Source organism: Melanotaenia boesemani, chromosome 8 (assembly GCF_017639745.1).
Source record: "Melanotaenia boesemani isolate fMelBoe1 chromosome 8, fMelBoe1.pri, whole genome shotgun sequence".
NCBI lineage: Eukaryota > Metazoa > Chordata > Actinopteri > Atheriniformes > Melanotaeniidae > Melanotaenia > Melanotaenia boesemani.
In genome coordinates, this window is record NC_055689.1 from 37320248 (window position 1) to 37341657 (window position 21410).

Below are 21410 nucleotides of genomic sequence, written 5' to 3' on the forward strand. Positions count from 1 at the left end.
GCCGGGGAGCGTTATTGTTTGTTGACCCCATAAGCGTTCGAGAGGATGTAAGAAAGGATGTTAGTCATAGAACCATGGAATATGCATTGTTTTGTATTCACGTAAATGAGGATAATAATGGATTATGTGAAAGTAAGAATAAACAATTGTGAGACATGAGGAACGTAGTGCGCGTCATCAGGTTCACTCCCCTGTTTAGCCTGCTGCGGCTGAGCAAGTTGGCGTTGGATATTTAGCCGCAATAATACGGTGTTGGTGAAGACAGGTACTGATCGCATTTTATAGCCACTAACCTACATTTGTCATTTCTCCTTCCAAACTGGCTCATTACCACAAAAAGCTGGACGGAGTTAGGGGGAGTTAGGGGGAGTTAGGGGACGTTAGGGGAGTTAGGGGAGTTAGGGGAGTTAGGGGACGTTAGGGGACGTTAGGGGAGAGGACCGAGCAGAACAAACACCCAGAGGGCTTCTTCATTGTAGCTGGAGATTTTAATCACACCAATTTAAAGCCTGTGCTCCCAGATTTTACAAGAATGTGGACATTAAAACAAGGAAGGGTAGAACACCAGACCAAGTTTACACTAACATCCTGCAAGGCCAGCTCCTCCCCTCACCTCTGTGTTGAGTCCAGTCTTGGACACACATGATTGCGTTGCCACCCATGACTCTAACACACCCATCAAATTTGCAGATGTTGGGCTGATTATAAACAATGATGAGGCACCACACAGAGAGGAGGTCCAAACACTGGCCGCCTGGTGCAGCAACAACTACTTCAACCTCAACACAAAGAGAACAAAAGAAATCATCATTGACTTCAGGAGGACGAGGACCACATCACACTCAAGCGTATGCATCAACGGGGAGGAAGTGGAACGGGTCACAAACTTCAAGTTTCTTGGACTGTACATCTCAGAGAAGCTGGGCTGGACGGTAAACACCGCCCACTTTATTAAAAAGGTCCAGCAGTGTCTCTTCTTTCTAAGAGGAACAAACTCCCTCCACTTCTGCTACAAAACTTTTACCAGTGCACAATAGAGAGTCCTGACCAGTCCTGACTCCAGCGGGTCATCGGCTCCCCACTCCCACGTCGAGAGGAGATTTACTCCAAACGATTGTATGGAATGATCTCACCCGTCCAGGACAAACCCCGTTCAGCAGCCTTCTCTCTGGAAGAATCATGCTGCTCAAAGACAGCTTCTTTCTGATGGCTGTAAAGAGACTGCTGCAGGGACCATGATCCTCTATACAGAGTCCTGTATAGAGGTCTGGGACAACAATTATAAAATACTCTTTAATCGCTATTAATACTAGAAAACAGGGCAGTCCGTGTTGAAGCTGTGATCTGGATCATACACTTTCTGTTTATTCAATCCAAGTTACTAAAAGTCCAGGACCTGGTTAATTATCACACAGCACAGGTTCTGTTAAAGCTAGCAGGAACTTATTACCACACCATATCCAGAACCTTTCCAGCCAGAGAGGTGGAGGGATGGTTTACGAGGGAACACAGGATTTAAATGCACTTGGTGAGAAGCAGCAGGAAAAGTTTCTGTGTCTGTTTGAGGGTCAAACTGTGGACCAGGATGGAGGAAGAACACAGGCGGGGTCCACATCCACATACTTACATCCATATAAAGAGTCGGTGCTCCAACAGGACAGAAATGGTCTGGAATGAAGAAGTGTTATATAGACGGAGTATTTCTCTTTTCATTATTGTTAGAATTATTGTTAGTATTATTACTGCTTCTAAATGATGTAACATCATCAGGATAATATTACTATATGGATTTCACTATTATTATTATTACTGTATTGTTGTTAGCAGGACTATTATTATTCTATAGTTCCATGATAAAAACCTGCTCTATGAGGAGATATTGATCGTACAGACTGAATATTGTTATTAGTACTATTGTTTGTAGAAGGTTATGTAGTACCTGGTAGCGGTTTTGAAATGGTATAATATCTGCAGATTGTTGGATTATATATGATTATACCCACCCACTCCTTAAAACTTTTTCTGTTTTCTTTTTCTTTTTTGTCATATTTATTTTTCTTTTTGTTTTTATATTTTCATTATGTTCAAATAAACTTTCTAATCTAATCTAATCTAATCTATCTTTCTTCTTTGTTGATCGGAGCAGAACACCTGTAGATCCCTCCTCCAAAGAAAATGGTCCCTCTAACTCACCAGGAAAATTTGTTGTAGTCAGTGATGAAGATTTTGCTCCATAAACGACAACTTCCTGTTTGTGAATACAGCCTGTCAATCAAACAGGGACCGCCTCCAACATCCAGGACAAAGGATCATTTTTTATTTCCCTCGTCCTGTCCAGCGCCTTGCAGCAGGGTGGGCGTCTGGCTGCTTTGCCAAGAGGAAAATTTAATACAAATTTTAATTCTAAATAGATTCCAGCTGAAAATTGACAATTTTCTTTATTATTAAATTTGCAAATTGCTGATTTTACATAGTAATGCCTGAACAGGCAAGTCCCATCCAGACAAAGACTCCAGCCAGGGGAAGACTCCATCCATCCTGTTCCTCAGGATCCCTCACAGGACGAGGAGGGGACAAGTGTCATCGTGCCCAGGATGTAAGAGGACATTTTCTTTTTCAGGTGTTTCCCATTTGTCCACATCCACACGGTCTAAGCTAAATTTAACCTGTAAATAACCAGTAAACAACAACAATAAAACAATCGTTTATTTGACATTTTGAGAGAAAACAAGTTTGAATTATTTCAAAATGAGACGTCACAGCGTTAAATAAAGCTTTCATCAGATGTCCAGTCAGAGGAAAATTATGTCAATTTATCTCATAAAAACAAACAAACAACAACAAAACAAAACAGGTTATTTAAATGTAAAATCTGTAGAAGAGAGACTGGGGCAGACTGGTCCAGGTACAGGTCCAGGTCCGGGTTCAGGTCAGCTTCTGGTTTTATTTCTGGTTGAGCCAGCTGAAGGAGAAGACATGTTTGGGTCCGTCTCTGTCCTCGGACTCATTCTGCTGATCTGACTGAAGAAGAAGAAAAATACAGTCACATGACCACACCAACTATGAGAACTCAGATGTCCTGCAGCACCTAAATGCAGCGTGCATTCTTATACCTGAGGGGAGGGGCTGTTGGTTGGAAGGGGCAGAGAAGGCGGAGCATGGCTGAATGACAACGGGGTGTGGCGCCTTGTCTGTGGGGTGGGCGGAGCTTCTGATGGTCTCTGGGGAGGTGTGGCTGAGAGGTCATGTGACAGTGGAGGTTGGTGATTGGCCAGTTGTCCTTCAGTTGCTGCAGGTGCAACATGCTCCTGTGATTCAGTGTGACTTCCTGCTGTCGACCCTTTAAGCTGCGCCTCTTCTTCATCCTCCTCATCATCTTCGTCAACTGAGAAACAGTAGTAAGATGTGACTCCTAACTCATTAGCATAAAGTTTCCTTTATGCTAGCAGCTCAGTGCTACCACGTCTAGCTTTCCATGCTAACACACTTTCATAAGCTGTGTCCCAATTCAGGGTCTGCACAATTCTGAGCGTGCAGACTACATAGGCTACTGAGCGTCCTACGTAGTCTGCACGCTCCGAAGTTCGCTTAACGTTCGTGAAATGGGACAGCCGACCTAGCCAACCAGAATTTCCCATAGCAGCAACGTAGGATGTTCAACCACTCAAACCTCTGAGATGACTGCATATCCGGACACCATAGTGAACGTTAACACCGACCGAGTAAAAACAACAAACTGAGTCTCTGATGTTTACCAGTCGGTAGATTCTTCATTATCCCGCAAAAGATCCACGAATATCGAATATTACAGAATTTTAATGCCACCGTTCGACATATTTTTAATGTACTTTGTTTAGTTACGTTTCCATTAGAGTGTGGTTTTAAAAAAAAAGGACTCTTCTGAGCTTGGTTGCTGATTCGGCACCATCCCGTGTGCAAAGAATTCTGGGAGAAAAGAGGCTGCAAAGGATGCATCGCCAGCATCCTTTGTTTGTAGGCTGGATTCGGAGGATCCTGAATTGAGACAGTGCTTAGTGCCAGGATGACGAATGTAGCCGATGAATCCACATTTCGAAGTGTGCAGACCCTGAACTGGGACAGAGCTAAAAGCTGGAACATTAGCTTGCGCTAACGTGTTAGCATCTGAATGTAGAAGCTGATGGTTTAGTACGAACTGCAGCTCAGCGAGAGGAGCTAAAGGACAAAAACCGCTGATCGTCTTTGTGTCCTGGAGCTACAACTCGGATTAATGACTGGCTACGTTCACTCTGCAGGTCTCCATGATCACTTCTGATTTTTGGCTGGTAGTTCTTTTTTCGTGTGTGTGGTTGTTCACATTATCATGTAACCGTGACCTCCATCCAGCCTGAACACTCTACTCTTTACTCAGAACCAGTGTCTGGTCCAGTCTCTGGATTTGTCTTTGGATCGTGCTGTCCAGCGTACAAGCAGCGTTTCCCATCGCTCATTGACTGAAGGAAAAATAAAAAGTAAAACTTGCTTACTACCCACCCCTGCCCACAACACTGTTTACAAACAAAATGATGTAATGTTGTTTACATATTAACGTCCCGCCTCCCCGACACAGACCTGTGGTGTCTGTCTCATGTTTACCTGCAGCATGAACACAGCCTTCGCATGTGAGCAATTTCTGATCTGTGATTGGTCAGGGAAGTTGTTTACGTTTGATGAAGTCGATGCTGGTCAGTGCCCGCCTCTGGGACCCAAAGCTGGCCGTGAAGTGCTCCATGTTCTCATAACCCTGTTGGACTTTATCCAGGTGGGACGTGTTGGTGCCCTCTACGAGTCTGAAGAGGAGCACACAATGTTAGGAGGGTTTTCCAGAAAGTGGGTTTACTGGTTCAGCTGGTTCCAGTACCCGGACTAAACAGTAATCCTGGGTTTTCTGTTTCTAAATGTCTAATCTAGGTGAGGTAATACAGAGACATGTTCTATGAACAGCCTGTAGGGAGGTGGTTCAGTTCAGGTCCAACTTTTCTCCAGCATGAAGGCGACCATGTGCCTGGTCACATCTGCCAGAAACACTCTGATTTAAGAAAATTAACAAATATTTTCATAGTTATTTATTTCAGTAATTGGTGGGCAACTTCCTCATTTCACGCTTCATTCATTCTGTAAGTGGACTTCATAGAGTTGCAGTCATCTGGGCCAGTTCTGATGATGTAACCTCCCTCACCACCCCTCATCATTGGGTGGTAATGGCTGATGGGGGGTGGTTGCATCTTCCATCCCTCCCCATTTGCACTGAGCCTACAGCTAAATGGAAATTATCAGCTACTGGAGGAGCTGATCAGTCTGAAGAATGTTTTTATAGTTTCACTCGGACCTGCTTGGATTACATCTGCTAATATAATATAATATAATATAATATAATATAATATAATATAATATAATATAATATAATATAATAAGAATATCAGATTTGTAACACTGGCTTGTTCTGTTGATACTATACAGTAAAAATGGGCAAATTTCAGGCATAGCCATAAATGGTGATTAATCACGATTAATTTGTAAGCTGTGATTAATCAGATTAAAAATTTTAATAATTTGGCAGCCCTAAATAATATAAAATAATATAATATAATATAATATAATATAATATAATATAATATAATATAATATAATATAATATAGTTTTGGAAGCAGGAGAAGAAAAAACAACAAAAATAGAAAACAAAACCTTACTTTTGCAGCAGAGGCTTCGCCGTCTGAAAATTTAAAGAGAAACTTTATTAAAATCATGTATCTCAATAATAGTGGTGAAACATCAGGCTCAGATCAGTGTCTAACGCACAATGCTAACACTAACACCATGCCAACACCACATTAGCATGTGCAGACATTATACTAACACCATGCTAACACCGTACATACACCATGCTAACATTGAACTAACACCATGCTAACACTGTACTAACACCATGCTAACACTGTACTAACACCATGTCAACACTGAACTAACACCATACTAACACTGTACTAACACCATGCTAACACTGTACTAACACCATGTCAACACTGAACTAACACCATACTAACACTGTACTAACACCATGCTAACACTGTACTAACACCATGTCAACACTGAACTAACACCATACTAACACTGTACTAACACCATGCTAACACTGTACTAACACCATGCTAACACTGTACTAACACCATGTCAACACTGAACTAACACCCTGCTAACACTTTACTAACACCCTGCTAACACTGAACTAACACCATGCTAACACTGAACTAACACCATGCTAACACTGTACTAACACCATGCTAACACTGTACTAACACCATGCTAACACTGTACTAACACCATGCTAACACTGTACTAACACCATGAGTGTGTCTCAAACCGCGCACTTACATGAGTGCACTGGAAGGTAGTGCGTAGTGCGCACTAAGCACTACCTTCTGTAGTGCACACTATCGTGGGTAAGTCCTGATCCAAATTGAGCACTAACGTTTTGCACTTACCGGTAGTGACGTACCAGCTTAGCAGCGCCGCTCTGTTAATATACTTTTTTTTTCTTCCAAAATCCAAAATCACGTCAACATACGTGTTTGCATGTCATACTTTTATGCTAAAACAGCTTTTAAATAAGCAAAGATATCTTAACTGAATTAAAGTATTTTACATTATACATCTGTTTTCATTGGTGTTTACACTGATACCGTTCACGTCTGGCAACAGGAAACCGATTATACTAGAAATCATCATTTAAAGTATGAAATGCAGTAATGAAGAAGCTAAAACTGGGATGCAGAAAACCTTTTATTTAAAATTTTAATTAATTTTTAATTAAATCATTTCCTCTTCTCCACAGCAGCGTCCAAGCCCGCAGGTGGTAAATGCCTCAGTGCCACTGCTGGCTCGGTGGTTTGATGCCACAGTGACCTACGGTGAACACAGAATGGCAGTTTATATAAAAGCAAACATTATTATGTACTTTATGGGTACTTTGTACATCACTTTAGATAAGCGTCTGCAATCAGCTACGGCTTCGTCAGCGGTACCATCGAAACGGGCCGGTTCTCTAACCAGCTGTGTTTCCTAATCAGATTTCAGATCAAGGACCATTTCGTTTACGCCAGAGACCCCGCAGTGCTTAATTTGGAGGTTCAGCAATCATGAATAAACATACGGAACCTATAGCATTAATCTTTTTTAACACTTATAGCTCATCTAGATCCGCAAAATCGGCTATAAAACTGCTAACATTTACGTTGCTAACTCTACTGCAGCCTCCAACAAATGATCAGATCCATAACTGTCATCAGGGATAGAAGAGATAAGAAGCCTGCTGCAGTTTATATTAGAATTTTGATCAAATATCTTCATACTTACAACAGTTGAAAATACCCTCCGCCTGCATCGGTACCGCTGAGTCGGTGGCTGCCAGCTCTGAAAAACTGGTTGAAAGTCCCTCCCCTTCCGCTACGTCAGCAAGATGGCGTCCGTTTAGTGCGTGTAGTGTTCATCGTTTCGCACTAGATTTTTGGCCGAGTTTAGGGCAGCATCCGGGTACTTTCAGTGCACTGAGTTTTTACTGAAATTTCTGTGTCAGCGCACTAAGCACTTAAATGTAGTGTCCGAAGTATAGAAGTGCGCGGTTTGGGACACACCCCATGTCAACACTGAACTAACACCATGCTAACATTGAACTAACACCATGCTAACACTGTACTAACACCATGCTAACACTGAACTAACACCATGTCAACACTGAACTAACACCATGCTAACACTGTACTAACACCATGCTAACACTGTACTAACACCATGCTAACACTGTACTAACACCATGTCAACACTGAACTAACACCCTGCTAACACTTTACTAACACCATGCTAACACTGAACTAACACCATGCTAACACTGTACTAACACCATGCTAACACTGTACTAACACCATGTCAACACTGAACTAACACCATGCTAACATTGAACTAACACCATGCTAACACTGTACTAACACCATGTCAACACTGAACTAACACCATGCTAACACTGTACTAACACCATGCTAACACTGTACTAACACCATGTCAACACTGAACTAACACCATGCTAACACTGTACTAACACCATGCTAACACTGTACTAACACCATGTCAACACTGAACTAACACCCTGCTAACACTTTACTAACACCATGCTAACACTGTACTAACACCATGCTAACACCATGCTAACACTGAACTAACACCATGCTAACACTGTACTAACACCATGCTAACACCATGCTAACACTGTACTAACACCATGTCAACACTGAACTAACACCATGCTAACATTGAACTAACACCATGCTAACACTGTACTAACACCATGCTAACACTGTACTAACACCATGCTAACACTGTACTAACATCATGCTAACACTATGCTGACACCGGGTGTGTCCCAAACCGCGCACTTCTATACTTCGAACACTACATTTAAGTGCTTAGTGCGCTGACACAGAAATTTCAGTAAAAACTCAGTGCACTGAAAGTACCCGGATGCTGCCCTAAACTCGGCCAAAAATCTAGTGCGAAACGATGAACACTTCACACACTAAACGGACGCCATCTTGCTGACGTAGCGGAAGGGGAGGGACTTTCAACCAGTTTTTCAGAGCTGGCAGCCACCGACTCAGCGGTACCGATGCAGGCGGAGGCTGTTTTCTACTGTTGTAAGTATGAAGATATTTGATCATAATTCTAATATAAACTGCAGCAGGCTTCTTATCTCTTCTATCCCTGATGACAGTTATGGATCTGATCATTTGTTGGAGGCTGCAGTAGAGTTAGCAACGTAAATGTTAGCAGTTTTATAGCCGATTTCGCGGATGTAGATGGGCTGTAAGTGTTAAAAATTATTAATGCTATAGGTTCCGTATGTTTATTCATGATTGTTGAACCTCCAGATTAAGCACTGCGGGGTCTCTGGCATAAACGAAATGGTTCTTGATCTGAAAACTGATTAGGAAACACTGCTGGTTAGAGAACCGGCCCGTTTCCATGGTAACGCTGACTAAACCGTAGCTGATTGTACATCACTTTAGATAAGAATCTGCAAAGTACCCATAAAGTACATAATAATGTTTGCTTTTATATAAACTGCCATTCTGTGTTCACCGTAGGTCACTGTGGCATCAAACCACCGAGCCAGCAGTGGCACTGAGGCATTTACCACCTGCGGGCTGGGACGCTGCTGTGGAGAAGAGGAGGCGGCAAGAGAGAAACGATTTAATAAAAAGTTTAAATAAAATGTTTTCTGCATCCCTGTTTTAGCGTCTTCATTACTGCATTTCATATTTTAAATGATGATTTCCTGTTGCAGACGTGAAGGTATCAGTGTAAACACCAATGAAAACAGATGTATAATGTAAATTACTTTAATTCAGTTAAGATATCTTTGCTTATTTAAAAGCTGTTTTTTAGTGTTTTAAATTGCACTTTATACTAACAAGTATGGGGGAGACATGCAAAGACACATGAACGTGTGCTGATGGTTTCTATTGTTATCTACTGAGATAGATTAATACATTGGAGGCCACGGTTCTTTGTTTCACTAATGAGGCCTTTTAAAAGGATTTAATAGCATAAAGTATGATGACATGCAAACATGTATGTTAACGTGGTTTTGAAAGAAAAAAATAGTATATTAAGGGAGCGGCGCTGCTAAGCTGGTACGTCACTACCGGTAAGTGCAAAACGTTCTGGATCAGGACTTCCCTACTATAGTGTGCACTCCAGAAAGTAGTGCTTAGTGCGCACTACTCACTACCTTCCAGTGCACTCATGTAAGTGAGACACACTCCATGTCAACACTGTACTAACACCATGCTAACACTGTACTAACACTATACTAACACAATGTCAACACCGTACTAAAACCATGCTAACACTGAACTAACACCATACTAACACTAAGGTAATACCATATTAACACCATGCTAACACCACACTAACATCATGCCCATACCATGGTAACACCATTCTAACTCCAAGCTAATGTTAACTCAATCCCTACACCCTGCTAACACCATGCTAATACCAAACTAACACCATGCTAACACTTCAGACAGACTACACTTAAAACTGTTTTATTCTTCTTGATCACTCGAAGGGTTTTTTTTCACAATAAACTGGGTTCAAGAGCTGCTGAATCTAAACAGCTCTACAGTCTATGTCAGGGCTACTCAATTCGGTCCTACGAGGGCCGCAATCCAGCAGGTTTTCCATGTATTCCTGTACCAACACACCTGAGTCAAATTAATGAGTCATTGTGTAGAACCTGATTGGCTGTTGGAGCCACCTAGTTTGACTCAGGTGTGTTGGTGCAGGGATACATGGAAAACCTGCAGGATTGCGGCCCTCGTAGGACCGAATTGAGTAGCCCTGGTCTATGTGGACTGTCAGTGGGGTGTTACTGGTCTGGATGGGCATTGAGAGTTAGCCTTGGTGACAATGCAGTAGTGTGTGACATGACTCACGAAACATACTTGTCCCTATAAAATTAATAAATTTTGATTTTGAAGTGATGACTGGTATTGAACAGGGGATTGAACAACTGACTACAGATTAACAGCCACAGGTACCTAGCTACCATACATATGCTAACACCATCTATATTGATCTTTTTCCTATCTATCATCTCAGTTTACATGGGATCTTTGGCTGCAGTTTAAATTTGACACTTCATTCAGGGTCACCTGAAGGAATATGGCCATCTCGGACTCGTCCATGGTCTGGATGGCGGTCTCCAGCAGCTTGGCGGTGTTGTCCAGGTGCTCGCTGTACTTCCTGCTGAGGCTACGGATGTAGTGTAGCTTCTCCTCCTGCTCCGCATTGACCCTCAGCATCATCTCACCTTTCTTCTCCTCCAGCAGTGCGAACAGGTGATCGAACGTTTCGCACACCTTTGACTTCTGCCTGCGGCCATTTTCCTGCATAGACACACAGCTGTGAGAGGGAATCCCTGCGAGGGCCAACGGGCCCATGACAAGCCGACAGAAGCCCCAGATACCAGTTCCTGGTCACCTCATGTCTCTGCATTTGTTTTTCGTGGAGTGTGTGTTCTGTATCTGCTGCTGTCTTTTTTCCATCACTTCATTTCTTTGATGATGACATTGGTCAAATTAAAAATATGCCTTGAAGACATAAAGACCTGGATGACTGGATTTCATCCTTCTAAATTCAGACAGAGGTTGAGGTTGTTGTCTTTGGACCCGAGAACCTCGGGAAGAATCTGTCTAGCTATGGGATTACTCTGGCTGTTATTACCTTGGCTTCTGGTACTACAGTGAGGAATGTTGGAGTTATTCTGGACCAGGATCTATCCTTTGACTCATGTATTAGACACATATTCCGTTTTTACGTTTAAATATAATTGACTTTTCTCAAAACAACCACCATCAAGATCATTTGTCAAGATTTTTTTCACGCTGGTTTGGAGGCTGTGCTGCTCAAGGGATTTCTCCATGTACAATGGACTCTTACAAGACTTGTTATAATGAGTTTCTATGGCAACGGAAGAGTTGTTTACCAGAAGGACTACCTGAATAAGCAAATCAATTATCAAAATAACCACTAAATCCCAAAGGATTTGAAGAGGAAGTGAAGATGATGGAGGGCAGGAAAATCCATTGTGTTGAGTAATGTGAGATCTCCAGCTAACAAAATGGTCGATGTGCTACCAAGGTGTCTAAGGTCACTGAAAAGGAGAAGATCTGCAGGAGGGGCATGGACCTGCTTGCCCCACGTCTTTCTCCATATTATTTACCTATTTAACAGAGTTAACTCGTTATCCTGCTACTGGTTTACATCGTACCTGCTACACAGCCTGTGACATCATCAGCACCTTGTTGCTAGGCTACAACCACAGCATCCTAATGCATTCATTGTGATCCCTGGAGACTTGCTTTATGCAAATGTTAAAATACACCCAGCTCCTCTGCCTCCTCCTCCCCAACTCCTCTCTTGTCCTCCTGTCCCCAGTCCTCAATCATAATGTGTCATATTATGATTTATTTAATTCAAAAGCATGAATTCAGATAGCATTCCATTAAATATATGAAATATCCTTCTCTTTATGTGACGTTGTATTGGAAGTGACGCTCTCAGCCTCTAACACCTAAATTTCCAGCTATAAAAATTTAATTTAAATGATTTTGTGTTTTTGTCAAAAAAGCATTTTTAATGCATTTTCTTGTTTTATTTTAAAGGGAACTTGTTTGGGTTTTTCCCCCAGTGCATTTAAGAAATGTTTATATAAAATACTGTCCCATAGGGGGCGCTGTTGTTCTTCTACACACAGCAAATTTCCACCAACAATAAAGAAATAACTTCCTCTCTCTGATGGCCACATGGTGAGAAGTAATACCATTTTCAAGTAGTTGTGTTTCAAAGTCTGAAAACTGAAGCATTTTTTAAAGACTGTCACTACCAAACATGTCGTTTCTGCTACTAAAGAACTTTTGTATTTATTAATAAATGTTAGCTTTTTTTTATGAGCATCTTTTCAAATCTGTGACTGCTAGCCGTTTTTAGCTTAGCATTGCTGAGTTTTGTTAAGAATTGGCTGAAATTGTCGCTACCAAAACAGTCATAACAATATAGTAAAATTACGGCTGTGACCAGATTGTTTCGGTAATGACAAAATTAATTATTGTCAATTATTTATAATCAAAAATACTTTTAAGTTTCAAACACAGAACATTTTTATTTCTGCTTTATCTAATATTTTCTAGGGAGAAATTAAACATGAAAATCCCTACCAAAAAGCAGGGTTAGGCAGAGCAGAGAGATTAAGACCGTACAGGGAATGAGTAAGAAATGACCTAATGAAATACCAAGAATATTTAAAAAGGAAAGAGAAAGAAATCAGAAACGAAAAGAAGGAAAGCTGAAACCCATCAATGAATTATCAGATAGAGAGAAAAGAAGAGTCAGGGCACAAGGGAGGAAAAGACAACAAGATCACCGTAAATTTGTGGAAATACAGGTGAGATTGAGGAAATTTACCAGCCTTCTAGAGATACAACGTTCGTGAACGAATTGATTCTTTTGAACAGCTCTTTAAATGAACAATGGGAATCAAGTCACAGCTGTGAGCCGTTCTTTTGTGAGTCATTCTTTTTTTATACAAACTTTCCACACTGCCTTCATCACATTTGTGACTTCATAGAAATCTGATGCTCAGTTCATGTGAAGCATCGATGGGCAGAGAGTTGTTCAGAAAAGAAATACTGTGAGTTCTATCCAAAACATTTACTAGAATTTCCACTCAGGTTTATCCTTTTTTTTATTTTTCCTATAATTTTTTTTAATCTTGTATAGTAGGTTTTGTATATGTACATATTTTGTCATTTCTATATATTGTAAAATTTTGTACAATATTGTGAGAATGAGCCAGTCTTTTGAATGGCTCTTTGAAAGGAACAACTCCTCAAGATCCGGCTCCATATAAAAATTCATAAATCCCATCTCTACTGGCTTCCACACCACCCAGCACCTCCAGTGAAAGTGAGTTGCGGTTGCCACTGCCCTGGAACAATGGGTAGCAAGACAGGAGATGATGATGGCTGATCTGCTAAGACATCTGCAGATACAACCCAATCCTCAGCCCCAGCCAGCACCCATTACTCAACCTCCGGCCCCCAAGGGGGCTGCTTCAGCATCTACTAGTCGGTCCGTCTCCTCTCCGGTAAGGTTCCCAGAAGTTTTCTACGGGGACTCATCAGGTTGCGCTGGGTTTCTCCTTCAGTGTGACCTCTTTTTTTCATACCACCCGGAGCTTCTGGACAGCGAGAGGATCGCCACTGTTATTTCCCTACTGGGAGGGAAGGCACGCGAATGGGCTAAGGCAGTCTGGAGCCGAGGAGGTGACCATCACCCACACTTTGTGACGCTCTTCTGTGTGGTGTTCGATCATCCTCCTGAGGGCCGAGAAGGGGGTGAGAGATTGCTGCGTTTACAACATGGAGCCCGCACCGTAGCAGAGTACGCGCTGGACTTTTGAACAGTAGCAGCAGCGAGTGGGTGGAACGAACCGGCCCTGATCTCCGCCTTCTGACAGGGGCTCAGAGCTCAGATAAAAACGGAGCTGGCCTGTCGTAACGACACCTTATCTCTGGATGCGTTGATTTCCTTAGCAATCCAGCTGGATAATCTCCACAGAGAAAGACACGGCCATCCGATCCGTCCCTCGGCCCAACATGACACCGATGAGGAGCCGATGCAGCTGGAGCATGCAAAGTTGTCAGCGGCGGAACGGAGGCGCCGGAGTATGGTCTGTGTATGTACTGTGGGGAGGGAGATCACCTCCTGCCTAGCTGCCCACATATTCCGAGAGGCAAAGTGGATAAAGGAGGTCGGCGGTCCGTCGACCCCAGGGTGAGTTTAACGCCTCCCGCTTATAGCTCTGAGCAGTTTGTTGTGCATATAAGAAAACACACTGGTAATTTGAGCCTCTCTGTTCCAGCCCTAGTCGACTCGGGGGCCGCCGGCAACCTCTCCTCTCCTGAGCTGGCACAGAGGCTTCACCTTCCTCTCCACCCTCTTCCCACTCCCATCGCTGTCCGTGCCATCGATGGGAGACCCATCAGCGGGGGCTCTGTTACCCACTTCATCGGTCCCGTCGAACTGACAATGGGGGATCATCAGGAGAAGCTCTCTCTCGATCTCTCGATCTCGATCTCTTCCCCGATCTCGCCACCTCCTGGTTCTGGGATTACTGTGGCTGATGTCCCATGAACCTACCATCCACTGGAAGGACTGAGAGGTGAAAATCCTCGCCGCTCCGGACAGTCCCGCTCCCGCACTCCAGCTGGCTTCTACGTCAGTGGAGAGCCCATCCTCTGCAGTAGATCGACTTATTCCGAGTGCCTACCAGGACCTGGCCACTGTGATTAGCAAGACCCGGGCGATGCAATTGCCCCCGCATCGCTTGTGGGACTGCGCAATTGACCTCCTGCCCAGCACCTCTCCCCTGCGGAGTCGGATTTATCCTCTAACCCAAACAGAACAACGTGTGATGGAAACGTATGTCGAGGAGGCCCTGAAACAGAAGTTTATCCGCCCGTCCTCTTCACCGGCTGCTGCCGGTTCTTCTTCATCGTAAAGAAGGACGGGGGCCTCCGACTGTGCATCGATTACAGGGGACTGAACAACATCACCATAAAATACGCTATCCGCTTCCTCTTGTGCCCAGTGCGCTGGACCAACTGCGGGGTGCCACCGTTTTTACCAAGTTGGACCTGCGCAGCGCCTACAATCTTGTGCGCATCAGAGAAGGGGATGAATGGAAGACTATTGTGTCATGCCATACGGGCTGGCTAATGCTCCCTCTGTATTCCAGGGCATGATTAATAACGTCCTCAGAGACATGTTGGGGAAATATGTCATTGACTACATCGATGATATGCTGATTTACTCCCAGACCAGCTCCCAGCATGTTCAGCATGTTCTGCGGGTACTGGAGCGGCTGCTGGCCCACCATCTTTATGTGAAAGCGGAAAAGTGTGGGTTTCACCGACCCACGTGTCTTTTCTGGGATATGTCATCGGACCTGAAGGCGTGAGAATGGATGAGGCTTAGGTCGAAGCAGTCACCTCCTGGCCGCTTTCTAGATCCGTGAAAAACCTCCAGTGGTTCCTCGGGTTCGCCAACTTCTACCGGCGTTTCAGCCAGGGCTTCAGCACTGTGGCGTCCCCTCTCACAGCGATGCTTCGAGGCAAGCCCAGAACTTTGGTGTGGACGCGGACGGCAGAGGAAACTTTTGCCGACTTAAAACTTCATTTTACCACAGCGCCGGTCTTGCGTCTTCCTGACCCCGTTTGTGGTGGAGGTGGACGCTAGTGACTCTGGGGTGGGGGCTGTTCTCTCACAACGCTTGGGTGTGCCGCCCAAACTCCATCCATGCGCCTATTTCTCTAGGAAGCTTACACCAGCAGAACGCAACTATGATGCAGGGGATCTGCTGACCTTAAAACTGGCTCTCGAAGCGTGGCGGCACTGGCTCGAGGGAGCGCGCCATCCATTCCAGGTCTTCACAGATCACCGCAACCTGGAATATCTCCGAGCGGCCAAGCGGATGAATCCCCGTCAAGCGAGGTGGGCTCTATTCTTTACCCGCTTTAACTTCTCCATATCTTACAGACCCGGCAGCCGGAATACAAAGGCTGATGCGCTGTCACGCCGAGATGGTCAACATGAAGCAGCTCCAGAACCGACGCCCATCCTGCCTGCCTCTGTCTTCGTTAACCCCATCATCTGGGACCTGGATGCGGACATTGACCGGGAATTGAGGAGGTCTCCAGCGCCCCCGGAATGTCCGGCGCATCGGCGGTTCGTTCCACAGAACCTCCAGGACAGAGTAATCAGGTGGGCACACACAACAGCATTTTCTAACCATCCGGGGGCCAAGCATATGGCAGATCTGCTTACCCAGAAGTATTGGTGGCCCCGCCTGGCGGAGGATGTTCTGCGGAGTGTTCGTTCCTGCTCCGTCTGCGCCACGACTAAATCCTCCCGTCAGCCCCCAGCAGGGAAACTCATGCCACTGCCTGTTCCCCAGAGACTGTGGTCCCACATTGCAGTGGATTTCCTGACTGATCTACCAGTCTCTGAGGGTTTTACAGTGATCCTGGTAGTAGTCGATCGTTTCTCTAAGTTCTGTAAATTCATCCCATTTCCCAAACTCCCCTCTGCTCTCCAGGTCGCGGAGTCTCTGTTTGGCCAGGTCTTCTGAAACTTTGGCCTGCATGAGGACATTGTCTCGGACCAGGGCCCACAGTTTGTCTCCCGGGTCTGAAGATCCTTCTGTCGCCGCCTGGGGGTTGCCGTGAGCCTTACCTCTGGATACCACCCTGAATCCAACGGGCAAGCAGAGCGGACCAATCAGGAGCTGGGGAGGATGCTGAGGGCACATTGTTCCAGAAACCAGCAAGACTGGTCACGATTCCTGCCGTGGGCGGAATACGCCCAAAATTCCCTCAAGAACGCCTCAACGGGCCTGACGCTGTTTCAATGTGTTCTGGGGCATCACCCCCCGTTGAGTCCGTGGATTCCTGACCAGGAGGGGGTGCAGGCTGGGGACGAGTGGTTTCGCCGGGCTGAACGGGTGTGGCAGACCACGCATGTGCAACTGAACAGGACTATTAGACACCAGAAAATCCAGGCAGATCGGCGTCGCTCAGAAGCCCCCATTTTCCAACCCGGCGAACGTGCCTGGCTGTCAACTAGGGATCTTCGTCTCCGGCTGCCCTGCGAGAAATTGAGCCCATGCTTCATCGGGCCTTTCAGAGTGCTCCGCAGGATAAACGAGGTGACATACACTCTGCAACTACCATTGCACTTCCGTATCTCATCCACATTTCATGTTTCCCTCCTTAGGCCAGTGATCAGGGGACCTCTGGCGGACGAGGTGCCACCGGAGGACCCTCCGCCTGCTCTGGAAATTGAAGGTTCAGTGGCATATTCGGTCCTTTCCCTCTTGGACTCCCGGCGGTGTCAGGGTCACCTTGAGTACCTGGTGGACTGGGGAGGATATGGCCCGGAGGAACGGAATTGGGTCCCTAGAGAGGATGTGTTGGACCCTGACCTGCTTCGGGACTTTCACCGGGCTCGCCCTGATCGTCCTGCTCCCCATCCCAGGGGGCGCACTCCTGGATCTTGGCGAGGCACTTCGGGGGCCGTGCCTTGGAGGGGGGGTTCTGTCATGCCTGTGCCCTCCTCTCGGGTGCGCTCCACATCTCCTGAATACTGATCACTGGCCACAACACTACAACACCCATGATCCCTCAGCTTCTGACATCTTGGACACATCTGCCTCAGAGCCAAGTCATCATCAGCCTACACCTGGCCATCGCCCTACTTAAGCTCCATTCCCAGTCTGATGCTTTGTGTGGTATTTGTTTGCATGCTTGCACTCAGCATAGTCTTTGCCTTTAACTTAGAATCTTTTAAAGTCTAATCGCATTCTGACCTGCACTTGTGTCCGGCTTTCCTTGGAACCGCCTGACACCCACACCAGGGTGAAGGCTCTGAAAGAGCAAGCTGAAGATCAAGAGATTAAAGAAGAGGGAGGAAAAGTATAGAAAAAGGTGTCAGAGGTTGAAGTTCATTCATTCATCTGCTTGGTCCACTACGGGTCGCAGGTCAGCTGGAGCCTATCCAGCATTTTAACAGCTGAGAGGCAGGTACACCTGGACAGATAACCAGTCCATCACAGAAGTTGACAACAGACCCGTCAAAAAGTTCCCCAAGAAGTAAAACTCTGAGGGAATGATCGAAGCGCAAACTGCCCTCTGATCTCATAAAGACTCTTTTGTGACACTCTTGTGCAACATATTGAGGAAAAACAGAAGTACCGATCTATAAGAAGGAACACATCGAAGTGCTGTCTCAGCCAGGTTACTCCAAAAATACAGACTTGTTTCCCGGCCAGAAGGGCTTTGGTATCCCACACCAGCTATTCAACAAGACTTCAGACAACCAAAATGACAGGTTCACCTATCACAGGAAGGATCGTAAAGACTATGGCAAGAGTAGAGCATCAGCAGGAAAAATGAAAGAATTATAAACAGAAGAAAGGAATGAGCTTCCTCTCTGACACAATGTTGGATTTGGAAAAGAAAGTGATGCTGGAGATGCCTCACCTGAAGCATCAATCACTTTTCCACAGGACGTTAGGATTGTTACCCCTCACGTTACCAGCACCGGTCAGCATACTACTACAGCTGTTACTGCTGAACACAAGCATGGGATCTTTTTAAGTTTCATTTCTAACGCAAGTTATTGGCTAAAAAAAAGTAACAGTAACATAACCTTTCAATCAAATAGTTTGTCACTACCGAAACACATAATTTAGTAAAAAAAATAACATATTTTAACACCAACCAACATTTTATGACAAGGTGTTTGCCTAATTTCATCTATAAATATAATCAAATTGATCAAATTTTACAAAGAAAGATGATATGCAGATATTGACTCAAATCTATTTGGCTGTAAAAACCTGATGGAGGGGAGAAGGCCACGCCCACCACATGCCTAGGGGGGAGGACAGGAGTGTGTGTGTGTGTGGGGGGGGGGGGGGGGGGGGGGGGGGGGGGGGGGGGGGGGGGGGGGGGGGGGGGGGGGGGGGGGGGGGGGGGGGGGGGTGGACAGTGGGAGAGCCCAGACCCATGGCCCACACAGTGCATGGGATCCCTCCCCACCCCACATACACACCTATATCCACACACTCTCACTCATCCTAGATGACACACACACACACAGCATAAACGCACACATAAACCTCCCAGTCCCATCACCTAAGCACACCAAGCACCTCCCCCTACAATCCCCCTACAATCCCCCGAATCCCCCGATTCTACTTTATGATGTCTTTGTTCTGAGAGACAGAAAGTAAGGGGGGGGGGGGTTACACCATGGTCTGGGTGAATACTCGATTCTGATTGGCTGAAGGGTCCACAGACGTTAAACCAGCAGCGGTCAGAGTCCACAAATGTTAAACCAGCAGCGGTCAGAGTCCACAAACGTTAAACCAGCAGCGGTCAGAGTCCACAAACGTTAAACCAGCAGCGGTCAGAATCCACAAACGTTAAACCAGCAGCGGTCAGAGTCCACAAACGTTAAACCAGCAGCGGTCAGAGTCCACAAACGTTAAACCAGCAGCGGTCAGAGTCCACATACGTTAAACCAGCAGCGGTCAGAGTCCACAGACGTTAAACCAGCAGAGGTCAGAGTCCACAAACGTTAAACCAGCAGCGGTCAGAGTCCACATACGTTAAACCAGCAGCGGTCAGGGTCCACAAACGTTAAACCAGCAGCGGTCAGAGTCCACATACGTTAAACCAGCAGCGGTCAGAGTCCACAGACGTTAAACCAGCAGAGGTCAGAATCCACATACGTTAAACCAGCAGCGGTCAGAGTCCACAAACGTTAAACCAGCAGCGGTCAGAGTCCACAGACGTTAAACCAGCAGCGGTCAGAGTCCACAGACGTTAAACCAGCAGCGGTCAGAGTCCACAAACGTTAAACCAGCAGCGGTCAGAGTCCACATACGTTAAACCAGCAGCGGTCAGGGTCCACAAACGTTAAATCTCCATCCTTCAACCACCACTATGGACATGCCAGTATCTTTATGAAATGTCACGATCAAAGACAATGTTACATTTAATTTTAACCAGGTCGTCGTCTGTCTTTCTGACCTCATGTGGTGGGTGTTGTTGTAAAGGCGAAAAACTAATCATTTCTATACAAAAAAGAAGAGGATGACAACCAAACTGGGGAGTTAAAACCCCCAGTAAACCTAAAAAGAGTAGGTTCAAATAAAATGCACCTTGGCAGCTGGAGTCCCATAAAAATGACATTTTATTTAAACATTTCCTTTAAAACAATAATAAAACATAAAAACTGACTATTTTCCAGAACAACCCTATATGCCGGGGTTTAGGTCATACGGAGGGCCGATGAGCTGGAGGAAATCCAAGCGGAGACAAACCAGCAACCTCTCAGCACAGTATAGTAGGACACGCTGCTCCACGTGTCTAAAAAAAGAGAAAACACACCAATCATATGATGCAGATTAACGTCCTGCTCCGTGTGACGAGTGAAGCAGTCTGACCAGTACAGCCCAACATGGGGAGGGAGAGAAGAGAGCAGGAACACCGCGACGGGTCCCAATGAGCTGCTCTTAAGATCTCAGGGAGGTCATGGTGACACTTTGGCAGCGAACCACACAACAGTCAGCGTACAACGCAAACTAAAGGACACACACCTGCCCGGATATAAAGACGCTCTACTCCGCCCCGCGGTTACTGCCATGTTCTACACCTTTCACCTTCAATGGGGGAGTGAAGAAAAACCTCCTCCACCACACTTACTTACATACTTAATACAGAGTGAATGGTGGATAACATTATAAAAACCACTTAGGACAGACTTACATCACATTTAATGATCAGAGTGGTGGATGATATTTATTAAAAAAATGTAGGACTGATTTTGATTTTAAGGTTCTTTTAGTAGTTTATAAATGTCTTAATGGTCTTGGGCCCTCTTATTTATCCGACTTGCTTTTGATGATGTTTTTAAAAAGAGGCTTAAGACCTTTTTAGCTTAGCTTTTAACTAAATTTATTTGATCTTAAGCTAATTTTTTAAAATGTATATCTTGTTACTTTATTTTCATTTCATTTTACTCAACTGTATATTTTCATTTCATTTTACTCAACTGTATTTATTTTATTTATCTGTTTATTTATTTACTTACTTACTCTTAGCTTATTGTTTCTTAAGGTTATTTAATATTTGTTTAAACTCCAGTGTTTACCTCATGGGGATCCTCCATGCCGGGGGTTTTGCCTGCTGAGTTTGGGGGTTGTTGC

The 21410-nt window shown here is 44.9% G+C and overlaps 1 protein-coding gene across 1 annotated transcript in view; it reads right to left on the reverse strand.

The window, feature by feature from the left end:
- Positions 1 to 2711: 2711 nt before the first annotated feature.
- Positions 2712 to 21410, reverse strand: part of LOC121644134 (E3 ubiquitin-protein ligase TRIM63-like) — a 34485-nt gene continuing 15786 nt past the window's right edge. The window contains exons 5-9 of the mRNA XM_041991869.1: positions 10729 to 10962; positions 5710 to 5732; positions 4684 to 4808; positions 3114 to 3385; positions 2712 to 3021 (exon numbers count right to left, since the gene is read on the reverse strand). Coding sequence (XP_041847803.1) covers positions 2944 to 3021; positions 3114 to 3385; positions 4684 to 4808; positions 5710 to 5732; positions 10729 to 10962 — 732 coding nt within the window. The 3' untranslated portion in view covers positions 2712 to 2943. The remainder of the gene's footprint in view (positions 3022 to 3113; positions 3386 to 4683; positions 4809 to 5709; positions 5733 to 10728; positions 10963 to 21410) is intronic.